The sequence below is a fragment of the Scylla paramamosain genome, chromosome 11 (assembly GCF_035594125.1).
Source record: "Scylla paramamosain isolate STU-SP2022 chromosome 11, ASM3559412v1, whole genome shotgun sequence".
Taxonomy (NCBI): Eukaryota; Metazoa; Arthropoda; class Malacostraca; order Decapoda; family Portunidae; genus Scylla; species Scylla paramamosain.
Genome location: NC_087161.1, coordinates 1207501 through 1220000, shown reverse-complemented (window position 1 = coordinate 1220000; position 12500 = coordinate 1207501). Strand labels below are relative to the sequence as shown.

General features: G+C 40.1%; 1 protein-coding gene across 1 annotated transcript in view; it reads left to right on the top strand.

Annotated features, from left to right (window-relative positions):
- Positions 1-12150, top strand: part of LOC135104758 (neuronal acetylcholine receptor subunit alpha-10-like) — a 55145-nt gene extending 42995 nt beyond the window's left edge. Inside the window, 8 exon segments of the mRNA XM_064012336.1 lie at positions 165-252; positions 254-349; positions 1914-2088; positions 3832-4011; positions 5193-5488; positions 6011-6097; positions 10698-10733; positions 12014-12150. Of these exon segments, the coding sequence (XP_063868406.1) occupies positions 165-252; positions 254-349; positions 1914-2088; positions 3832-4011; positions 5193-5488; positions 6011-6097; positions 10698-10730 (955 nt within the window). The 3' untranslated portion in view covers positions 10731-10733; positions 12014-12150.
- Positions 12151-12500: the final 350 nt, after the last annotated feature.

Genomic DNA, 12500 nt, shown 5'->3' with positions numbered 1-12500 from the left:
GTGTTCCGTGCCCCTGCAGCGCCGTCAGACAGTACAACAACCTCTAACATACCTTCTCCTCTTTTTTCTCCTTCCTCACCTCCTCCTCCTCCTCCTCCTCTAGCATCTATCGTAAGCTCCCCCTCCTCCTTACTGACCCTGTGTCCCTCGTCTTTCCCCCGCAGCGCCGACAGCCAGTACAACAACGCCATCCTGAGCACAAATATCATTGTCACCTCGGACGGCAACGTGACGTGGCTCTCCTCGGCCATCCTTCCGCTCCTCGTGCTCCATCAACGTGGAGTACTTCCCCTTTGACGAGCAGAAGTGCGTCATGAAGTTTGCCTCCTGGACCTATGACGGATTCCAGGTGCTGTAAAATGTATTAGTAGTTGTTTTATTCATTCTATACTGATGTCTTTTTATCTATTTTTTTTTCTTCTTTTTTTCGGTTTTTCGTCCGGTTTCCAAAGTGTATCGGAGCTAGGATGGTCCCTATTAACGAAAGACTCTGATTTAGTATTTGCGAACCGTTGCCGCGAGTGAATGCCCTTCCTACCCTTGAACCGTGGCCAGAATTCGAACCCATGCGCCTCAGGACCCCTCGATCCCAAAAGCGCGCGCGGCCCCACTGCACCACGACGTGAGGAGCGGCGGTTTTGCACTGTGACGGAATGTATGGTGAAATGAAGTGATGATGGGCTTGAATGGTTGACGCCGTGACTGGATGATGGGTGATTATGGGTGAAGGAGTGTGGTGGGTGTCTTCGGGTACCTACTATAGTGATGGGGTAAATAATGGTGAAATAATAAGCGTGATGAGGTGAGGGGTGAAGAAGGTGAGAGAGAGAGAAAGAGAGAGAGAGAGAGAGAGAGAGAGAGAGAGAGAGAGAGAGAGAGAGATGCCGGATATCGAAACTATTGCTTGTCATTATTTTTTACGTTCTCACTTTCTCTTATTGTTCTTATTTCTTTTTTTTTATTTTCTATTCTCTTGTTTTGGTTATTGTTTTGTATTGTTTTCATATTTCATTTCTTTGCGAGTACTCTCTCTCTCTCTCTCTCTCTCTCTCTCTCTCCTCTCTCTCTCTCTCTCGCTCTCATCTCTCTCTCACTCTCTCTCACATTTTTCACTCCTTACATCTATATCATAATCTCTTCCTTCTCCATTAATCCTATCTTCCTCTTCCCTTCTCTTCTTTTTCCTCCCCTCCCTCCCTCCACCCCTCTCTCTCTCTCTCTCTCTCTCTCTCTCTCTCTCTCCTCTCTCTCTCTCTCTCTCTCTCTCTCCCTCTCTCTCTCTCTCTCTCTCAAAAACACCTCTCCATTTGTCACCTTTTATCTCTCTCCTTTCTTTTTTTTTTTTCCCTCACCACCTCCTCCTCCATTGACCTCCATTGACCTCTCCCCTCTCAATCCCCCATCACCTCTCACCTTTCTCTCATTTTCCCCATCACCTTCTCCCCCTCTTCCTTTCACTTTTCCCTTTCTTTCCCCTCTTCTTCCCCTCTCTTCTCCCCTTCCTTCATTATTTTAACTTGCTTTTTAATTATCAAGCAACCTTCTTCTTTTCTTTTCCCCTCGCCCTTGTATATACTGTCTGTCTGTCTGTCTGTATTCTCTCTCTCTCTCTCTCTCTCTCTCTCTCTCTCGTCTCTCTCTCTCTCTCTCTCTCTCTCTCTCTCTCTCTCTCTCTCTCTCTCTCTCTCTCTCACACACACACACACACACACACACACACACATAAAGCCTTTCCTATCTCCCTCCTTCCCTCACTTATTTTCCTTCTTTTTTTTCCATCCCACTCACTCATCTATTTCCTTCCTCGCTTTTGACACACACACATTCATCTGTTCCCTCCCTTCCTTCGTCCCTTCCTTTCACCCTACCCATTCACCTGTTCTCCACTACCCTCCCTTTCTCTTCCCCTTCAGGTCAACTTAGTGATCCAGACGGAGGAAGGGGACCTGAGTAACTACGTGACTAACGGAGAGTGGGATATGATGGACATGATAGTGGAGAGAAACGTTGTCTACTACTCATGTTGCGAGGCTCCCTACCCTGACATCACCTACCACATCATCCTCAGACGCCGCCCGCTCTTCTACGGTATGAGGGAAGGATACATGTGAGGTGTCGGGCAAGAGGGAGGGAGAGGGAAGGTTGGGAAAAGGGTTGTTGATGTGGAAGGATTAATTTAAGTCCGTATTTTGTTCTCTCGATCATCACTACCATTTTCAAAAGCCACAGGGATGATTAGCCGAGTTCTCAAGGGTGTTTCTCCTGTTGATAATGTAGAAATCTTGTGAATTTGCCTCTAAGACCGTAAAAACACCAAAAAAAAAAGTCGTGTAGCTCCAACCTTGTAGAGCTTTTTGAATGTAGTGGAGGTGCGGCGCAGAAATAATGAGAGGAAAGGATGTGCATTGATGACTAGAGGAGAGAGGAAGGTATAGATGTTATGGAGTGTTGGAGAAAAGGGACTGAGTAGGTGGGAAAGATGAAAAGGGTGTAGGAGTGGTAAAGCTGAATATGTGAAAAAATTTGAATGACGGAAGGTTATGCATTGAAGGCTAGACGAGAGGGAGAGATACGAGGTGGAGGAGGGAGAGAAGGATTGAAAAGGTGAAAAGGAAGTAGGAATGATAAAGGTGTATATAGAAAAACTGAATGACAGGGAAGGATGTGTAATGAAGACTAGAGAGAGAGAGAGAGAGAGAGAGAGAGAGAGAGAGAGAGAGAGAGAGAGAGAGAGAGAGAGAGAGAGAGGAAGAAGGAAATATAGATGCATTGATAAATGGATAATGGAAGGAAGAGGAATGGTAGAAATTGAAAAGGAGAGGGAAAAGGAGAAAAAATAGAGTTTTGAAAAGAAAGGGAAAAGAAAATTTGAGGGAAGGTGTGTGTGTGTGTGTGTGTGTGTGTGTGTGTGTGTGTGTACTACTTCTACTGTTTCCCTTTAATGATATTTACTCCTTCCTTCCCTTCACATATTTACTCTCCCTTTCTCCTCTCTCCCTCATATGTCAGTACTCACTCATTCATATCCATCACTCGCTCCTCCACCTCCTCCTCCTCTTTCTCTCACTCTTCCCTCTCCATATCTCTCTTCCTTACTCCTTCACTCACTCACTCACTCATTACCTCTCCCATAATTCACTCCTCCTCCTCTCTCATCAAAGTTTCCCCCTCCTCCCTCTCCACTTACCAGAATACAGTATGAAAGAAAACGAAGTCAGGTCTTATTTAAGTGGGGGGACTAGTGTATAAGTTAAGGTTTATTTCGTAGGCTATGTTTGAAAGATATGTCAGTAAAATAAAATGAAATTAAAAGATGAGTAAGGGTGGTAATGTTTGTATAGAGGAAGAAGCGATAGGTTGTATTCTTGTGTATTTCTGTGTTGCATTCCCTTTACATTATGTGTATGCATGTATGTACGTATAACTAGGCTATTTCTCTTTATTTCTATGCATTTCTGTATCCCTTTGTGACTTCCATATTTCTGTGTTTTTTTTCATTTATGTGTGTATTCATGTGTACTTCGTGTATATTCCCTGAGTATTTCCCTATTTCCAAGTGTATTTTCTGTGTATTTTCCTATTTTCGTGTGTATTTCTTGAGTATTTCCGTATTTCCTTATGTTTTCTTGTGCATTTCCTTATTTCCATGTGTATTTCCTGTATATTTTCTTACTTTCGTGTTTATGTGTGTATTTATGTGTATTTTGTATGTATTCCTTGACTTCCCTTATTTACTTGTATTTTTGTGTGCATTTATGTGTATTCCGCGTGTATTTCCTCTATTTTCGTATATTTTCTGTGGCTTACCCATCTCTTTCTCTCTTCCGGCAGTGTTCAACTTGATCCTGCCTTGCGTCCTCATCACGGGCATCGCGCTCATGAGTTTCTACATGCCCAGTGACTCCGGGGAGAAGGTGACCTTGGGCATCACCACGCTGCTCTCCATGACCGTCTTCCTCATGGTCATTGGCGAGTCCATGCCGCCCACCTCAGAGAAACTGCCGCTCATTGGTGGGTTGCTGTAGGGAGGACCACGAGCTTATGTGTTTTAGTTTTATTTAGTTGTTCTTGATTCTCTCTCTCTCTCTCTCTCTCTCTCTCTCTCTCTCTCTCTCTCTCTCTCTCTCTCTCTCTCTCGTAGTTCGTTTCGTTTTCTTTTTTTTTTTTTTGTTGTTTTATTTGTTCACTTGTTTATTTCCTGTTTATTATTTTTTTTATCTAATTTCATTCGTTTAATTTGTTTATGAATTGGTTTTATTTTTTTATTATATTTTATTTTTTTTGCTCTCCGTATCTTTTTGTCAAAGAAATGTGTATAAAGAATGAGTGAATGAGAGAGAGAGAGAGAGAGAGAGAGAGAGAGAGAGAGAGAGAATCTTGCAGTCAGTCAGTTTTTCCAGCACAGTTTTAACTACACGAAGCAAAATACCACAGTCTCTCTCTCTCTCTCTCTCCTCCCTATTTGTCTCATCTCGTGCTTACATCAATGCTAAGAGAGGAACACCGGCAAGGAAGAAAAAACAAGCCAGCGTGCACATACAGCCTGTATCTGATGACCATTCACTCCCTAATGCCGCTGTCGGGTCAAGAAGCCAAAAGGGTGGCGCGGTTGTACGGCTGCTGGCTGCGTGTGGGTTTGTGTGAGGGGAGGTTGGAGGAGAGTGTGTGTATGTGTGTTGTGCTGAGGGGATGGCTCATGTTAAGCTTGCTGTTTCTACTGGTGCTACCACTGTTTTTCATTTATTTATTCTTATTTATTTATTTATTTATTCTTTTTTTTTTTTGTGTGTGTGTATCTACTACCGCTGAATTGCAGTTGTTATTACTGCTTATTGTTAGTTACCAACAGCAAGAACAAGAACAATTTCTAATGCTAATACTACCACTACTACTACTACTACTACTACTACTATGGCAACGACAATTCAATTTCACTGTACACTACCTAATCTAGAGTGCAAAACAAAGATAGTACAGCAGAAGGCCTCTCCCCACCCACTAACCTCTCACTTTTACTCTTTCGAAGCTAAAATCTACACAAACATGACCACAGCCTATACAGCCCACCGCCTAATCTTCAGTGGAAAACCAAGATACAAAAATATAAGACTTCTCACCCCACCCCACAACCCACCAACCAACCCAGCCACTACCACTCATCACCACCACCACCTTCACTACCTCCCCCACAGGCTTATACTACGGGGTGACAATCTCTCTGGTGTCCTTCGCTACTGGGCTGTCGGTGGTGACCCTCAACATTCACCACCGAGGCATGCGTGGCCGTGAGGTACCCGCCCTAGTGAAGCGTGTGGTCTTCTGCTATCTGGCGCGGCTCATGTGCATCAGGCTGGACGTGCCCGATCCCATGGGAGGACAGGGCCACCGCTTCCCGCCGCCACCCCCGTCTTCTGCTGCAACCTCTACTGGTGGTGGTGGTGGTGGTGGTAGTGGTAGTGGTGCTGGTGGTGGGAATGGCCAGGCTGCGGTGAGTTCATTTTGTTTTGTTACTTTTATTTGTGTAGGTCAGCCAAAAGGAAAGACAAAGGGAAAGGAGGGAGGACAGTCTCAATTTTGTTACGTTATTCATGGAAGACAGAGACCAAAATGGATGCTAGTTTAGTTTGACAGGTGTTCTTGATTATTTTTTAATGCGTATACGTAGATCACTTAAGGCGGAGGGGAAAACTCTCAATTAAAGAAGTGTAAAGGAAAAAAGTGGGGAGAGAAAAAGGGGAAAAGAAAGGAAACAAGAAGAAAACGAGGAAACAAAATTAGGGAATAGAAGAGGGAAAGAAAGGAAAGAAAGAGGAGAAAAAAAAGATAAGAGTATAGAGCATCGAAAAGACCACAGAGGAATAATAGGAAAGGAAAAAGAGAAGAAGAAAATAATAATAGAAGCAGAGGACAGGAGAAGAAGATAAAAAAAGGAAGGAAAAAGAGAGAAACAAAAGAAAACAGGGGAAAAAGGAAAGAGGGAAAAGGGGACTAATAAAATGATCTTCCGCAGGGTGAGTTTGCGCCCCACGTGGACCTGACTGATCGCCTGCTGGAGGAGGAGACCAAGTGTGAGAATGGAGGGCGTTCCTGGCACCAGGTGAGGAATTGGGGGCAGGCGAAGGGAAAGGGGTAAAATAGGAGGAAGTGTTTAACTGACTGAAGAGAAGATGAGAGGAAATGAAGGGAAAACATGGAAACGGGTAGCAGAGGAAGAAGGGTCCAGTTAAGGAAATAAGGAAAGGAAAGGAAAAAGGAAAGAAAGGGGTGGAAAGATAGGAAGAAAGAATTTAATTGAGAAAAGAAGGGATGGAGATATCAAGCTGAAGAGAAGGGGAGGGAAAAGGAAGTAAAGGGGAGGAAAGAAGAGGGAAAAAGGTTCAGTTGAGAAGAGAAGGGAGGCAAAAAGATAACAGAGGTAAGAAATCAAAGGGCAAAAGATAAAAAAAATAGGAGGGGAAGGAAAAAGAGAAGAGGTTCATTAAAGAAAAGAATGGAGGGAGATAATGAACTGAAGAGAAGGGAAAGAGAAGGGAGAGGAGGGAATGAAAGAGGAAAAAAAGGGAATCGATTGAGGAAAGAAAGAGAGGAATAAATTAAACTCGAGAGAAGGGGAAGAAAAGGGAAGGATGGAAATAGAGAAAAAGGGAAAAAGGAAAAAAAAGTTAATTTAAGAAAAGGAGAAAAGAGATTAAACTGAAGAAGGAAATTAAAAGACAAAAGAAAATAAAAAAAAAAGTGAAGGTGAAGGGAAGCATGGAGATGAATGAAAGGGGAAAAGAAAACGAAAAAAAGTCTAATTGAGAAAAGAGGAAAGAAAAACAAACCAGAGGAGGGAGATTAAAGGACATGAGAGAGAGAGAGAGAGAGAGAGAGAGAGAGAGAGGAGAGAGAGAGAGAGAGAGAGAGAGAGAGAGAGAGAGAGAGAGAGAGAGAGAGAGAACAACAACATTAATGGCTTACTTTTACATTTCAATTAAATCGCTCTTGTTTTGCTCTATGAACGATTCTAGAGAAGTGGATGGAAGGAAGAAGAAAAGAAAAGAGAAGTGGAGAAGGAGGAGGAGGAGGAGGAGACACAAAGGCCATCAGACGAATAAAGAGAAAAACGAAGCACTGGCTGCCACTTAGCAATGGTCTGGAAGGGTGAATGTCTGAAGGCACGAGTGGTTTCAGGATCCTGGGAAGAAAAGAAAAAGTAATAGACTAAAGTAATAAAAAGAAGGAAAAACATGCCTTGAAAACTGCCTAATTTGTAAGGAGGAGAGGAAAGATTGAAAGCACGTGACAGTATTACGTTCTGCTCTACAAGTGAAAATAAGGTTGTAAGATGAAAAGAGAAGGTAAAAAATTAATATTGACGGTTCTATAAAAAAAAAAAAATGTCTTGAAAACTGCCTAACTTGTAAGGAGGAGAGGAATGACTTGAAAGCACGTGACAGTATTATGTTCAGCTCTACGAGTGAAAATAAGGTTGTAAGATGAAAATGAGATAGAATAGAAATTAATATCAAGGTTCTGGAAACGAAAAAAAAAAATCTTAAAAATTACCTCACTTTTAAAGAGGAGAGGAGAGATTGGAAATACAGATAAATTTGTAAAGTAAGATGAACAGCGAATATAAAGGAAGCGAAATACAGAAAAAGGCTTGCTACTTAAAAAAATAAATAATAGGAAGAAAGGAAAGATGAACTAGACAAATTACGGAAGAAAACAATAAATAAAGAATAATAAAGATAAAAAACAAACAAATTCACGAAATATAGAAAGTGACACTTATAAATAATGGATAAATCTAAAGACAAATCAATGAGATGGAAATACTTTTGTTAAATAAAATAATAAAAAAAAATAATGATATGAATAAAATGAACGAATGAACGAGAAAACCAGTGAAAATATATAAAACAAATTAACAAAAATGCGAAGAAAACAGACATAGCGTTCTACAGATTAATAAAAAAATACCAATAATAAAATACAAAGAGAAAGAAGAGGAGGACCAGAGAGCGAGTGAGCGAGCGAGCCAGTGGGTGGGTGAAGCAGAATGCGCATTAAGTATAACAGGTGCATGAGAAGGGTGGACAGGAGGTGAGGGAAAGATGAGGCTGATTAGAATAATGATAACGACGTAATCATTAATGAACTCTCTCTCTCTCTCTCTCTCTCTCTCTCTCTCTCTCTCTCTCTCTCTCTCTCTCTCTCTCTCTCTCTCTCTCTCTCTTTCTCTCTCTCTAAATTTATATGGGTATCTTTTTTTTTCTCTCTTTTTTATTTTTTTGCTGCGGCTGGAAGATGTTAACTGATTTTTTTTCTTTTTTGTGTGCGTGGGGGAAGAAGGGATTTATAAAGGCCCAGGGTGTTCTTATTGTTTGTGGGCGGGAGGAAGGGCTGCCGGGAGGAGATGGGCGGGAGGAGGAGGTAGGCGGGAGGAGGAGGAGGAAGGGAGCGGGAAGCCATAACTGGAGTCTTGAATGGGCCGAGAAGAGAATTATAGTTTGGTCATTTCTTATAACTGTCCCTATATGCCTCTCTCTCTCTCTCTCTCTCTCTCTCTCTCTCTCTCTCTCTCTCTCTCTCTCTCTCTCTCTCTCTCTCTCATAATTGTGTTCGTTTTGTGTTTATCTAGTTTTTCTTCTTATTTTTTTTCTGTTTATTTTTTTGTTTTTATTTTTCTTTCTGTTTCTTAATTTGCATATTTTTTGTTTATTCATAAGTATGTTTATTGTGTTGTTGTTGTTGTTGTTGTTGTTGTTGTTGTTGTTGTTGTTGTTGTCAGTGAGGTCTAACTAAACTAAGGATGATGATAGTGATGATAGTGATGATGGTACAAAAAATGGTGAACGTTTGATGTAGCAAAGATTAATGGTGGTGGTGTTGATGGTGACAGGATTATGGTGAAGGTAGTGGTGATGGCAAGAGTGTAGTGGTGGCGGTGGTGGTGGTGATGGCAGTTATGACAGCACGGTACAGTGGTGGTGATGGTGATGGTAATAATGATGATAGGAAGACATAGTTATTATGGCGTTAGATGATGAGACGGTACTTGTGATGATGAGGATAATGATGATGATGATTGATTAGTGATGATGATGATGGTGGTGGTGGTGGTGACAGTCATACATACAGACACTTAACCTGATGACCTTTGACCCGCAGTGACAACCCAATACTAATGAGGGCAACACGACAAGCCAGGTGACCTCTTATTATTATTATTATTATTATTATTATTATTATTATTATTATTATTATTATTATTATTATTACTATTATTATTATTACTGATATGCTTTGGTAGTGTTGGCAGTGGTGATAGTAATAGTGCTTGTAGTCGTGGTAGTAAGTATAATAAAGTAGTAGTAGTAGTAGTAGTAGTAGTAGTAGTAGTAGTAATTGTAATTGTTGTTGTTGTTGTTGTTGTTGTTGTTGTTGTTATTATTATTATTATTATTATTATTATTATTATTATTATTCTTTCTACCACTACCATTATTGTTTCCCTTTAAGTTGACCTTTTATTGGTATATCATGAAAAATAAATTATATATACATAACTCTTATCCGAATTTTTTTTTTTTTTCTGTATATGATTTAACTTTACAATATTTTTTTTTTACCATTTTAACTTGTACGTTTTCTTTCTCTTCACACTCACACACACACACACACACACACACACACACACACACACACACACACACAGCATTGATTCTACAGCCGCTCCAGGTGTTTTTAGAAGGTAAACAATTATAAAAACGCAAAACTCTCTGAAATTAAAGAAATAATAACAAGTAGAACTATTTAATTTTGTTTCTATTGATTTTTCTGTCCAATAACATGAGACTGATGATGTTTGTTTGTTCCTTTGTTTGTTTGTTGTGTGTGTTTGTTTTGGTCTCTCTCCCTTTGTTTACTGTTGTGTTCATTTTGTATCTCTCTCTCTCTCTCTCTCTCTCTCTCTCTCTCTCTCTCTCTCTCTCTCTCTCTCTCTCTCTCTCTCTCTCTTCATTCTTTTTCTTTTAGTTTATTGTTATTTCTTTTTCTTTATCTCAGTTTCGTTCTTTTTTTCTTTCTTTTTTTCTAATTTGTTCTTTTAATTATTTATATCGCTTCTTCCTATTTGCATCTTTCTTGTTTCTTCTTTTTTTTCTTTTTTTTTTCTTCTTCTTCCGTCCTTGCCATCTTCATTCACTCCTTTTGGTTTCATTCCTTCTTCCATTCATTTTATATTCCTTTTATCAATTTGTCCTCTTTTCTACCCCCCGTTCTTTCTTTCTTCCTTTTATTTTCATTTGTTGTTCTATTCATTCTCCATTTCATCTTTTTCAAAATTGTCATTCCTCCCTTTCTTTTATTTTCCCTATTTCTCCGTTCATTTTGTACTGTTTTCTTGTTTAATCTATTTTTTTTTCCTTCCTTCCTTTCTTCCCTTCTTCCTTCTCTCTCTCTCTCTCTTGTCTTTATCCATCCTTCCTTAAGAGACATTGAAAAATTTGTAAAGTCACTCATAATTGTATAAAAAATGGAATAATAATAATGATAATAGTAATAATAATAATAATAATAATAATAATAATAATAATAATAATAATAATTGGGTCAATGTTTGTTTGTTTGTTTGTTTTTACCCATGCGTGTATTGCCTTCGTTTCTTTGTTTACTCTGTTTATTGTTTGTTTGTTTTGTTTGTGCTGCAGCCAGGAGAGTCTCAGGAGGAGAACCAGCATTAAAAGGTAAACACACACACACACACACACACACACACACACACATCTCATAGAATAATCCTATTCCAGTATCTCTCTCTCTCTCTCTCTCTCTCTCTCTCTCTCTCTCTCTCTCTCTCCTCTCTCTCTCTCTCTCTCTCTCTCTCGCTTTTCTTCCCTTTCTTTCCTTTCTTTTTTTTCCTCTTCCTTTTCTCCTTTTTTCTCTCAATCTTCTTCCACCCCTAACTTTTTTTTCCTTCCCCTTTCGTACTTTCCTTCTCTTTTCCGTTTTATCATTATTTTTATTTATTTTATTTTTATTTATCTATTTATTTTTATTTATTTATTTATTTATCTATTTATTTATTTATTTTATTTACTTTTTTTTCTGCACATGTATAAGAGGGAAGGAAAAGGGATGGAAAACATAAGAAAAAGAAAAAGAACCTTCATTTCTTTTATCTTAATCACTTAGCCTCGTATCCCCTGTATAAGTAGATACAATTACAATATACCCTGACACACCGTCCTTCTCTTTCTCTCTCCCCTCGTGCCTCTTCGTCCCTGGTACTGAGATGAGCTGCTGGTCGGGAGTGTGGCCTTTATAACAACACTACCTCACTCGTCCCTTCTCACTGTCTGGGTCTTGCTTCCTTCTTTCCTAGGGCCAGTTCCACAGTGACTTTTTCGTTTGCTAGCTAACCAACAAAACCACCGCAGCTTTAATTGGGTTTCACAGTCAACTTTGGCCACTGGTTTTCGTTTGGAAGCGTGCAAAAAAAATGGAATTGTTAAGGCAGTAGGGCCGATTCCACAGTCCAAAATGTTCTCCATGTTGGTAAGCTCCCGAACAAATAGGTGGAGCGTTATTTGGCTAGCTCACCAAGAGACTGTGGAACGGACTCTGTTTCCTTTTCTTTTCTATTATTAACCAAAATTTATCTATTCTTCTTTTTTTTCCTTGATATATTTATTTCCAAACAAGTATGTCCCAGTAATGTTCTCTTCTGTCCCTATACCTCACTTGTGGCTAAAAAAAATAAAAAATCAACCAATCTGTCATTTTATCACCCGTATTCTGAAACGAATCTCTCTCTCACCACGACTATTGTCAAAGGCCACAGAGATGATTAGCCCGGTTCTCAGTAGTGTTTCTCCTGTTAACAACGTAGAAATCTTATTCGTCTGTCACTAGAAACATAAAAACACCCTTAAAAACCCACTTAATAGAGGTGTAGAGGAGATGCGTTTCAGAATATGGGCCTATTATTATCTCTCTCTCTCACTCTCTCTCTCTCCACACCAAGGATGACAGGAGGCTGCCTTCACAACGCCTCATGCCCCGCCTCGCACCCGTGCCTGGACCACTTCGAGCGTCACTTCCTGCGTGTGCTCAACAAGGTGCACCAGACCATCGAGAAGAACGAAATCCGCCTCGCTGAGCAGGATAGACGCGACACTATCAGGCTGGAGTGGCAGCAGGTGGCGCTTGTGGTGGACAGGTGAGTTTGGGAGAGGAGATAGGAACGTGAGGTTGCGGATCTAAGAATTATGATTGTACGAGTGAAGAAAAGAGAAGAGAGATGCCTGTATTCGTGAAAGTAATTGGAGAAGAGGAGATAGGAACGTGAAGGAAGGCTAGGACTTAAAAAACAGAGATTGCAAAAGTGAAGGAAAGGGAAGAAAGAGATATGTAGAAGTGAAAAGAGGCTTGTAGGAGTGAAAGTAACTGAAGAAGAGGAGATACGAACGTGAAAGAAGGCTTGAATTTAAAAAAAAAACGTTGAAAAAGTG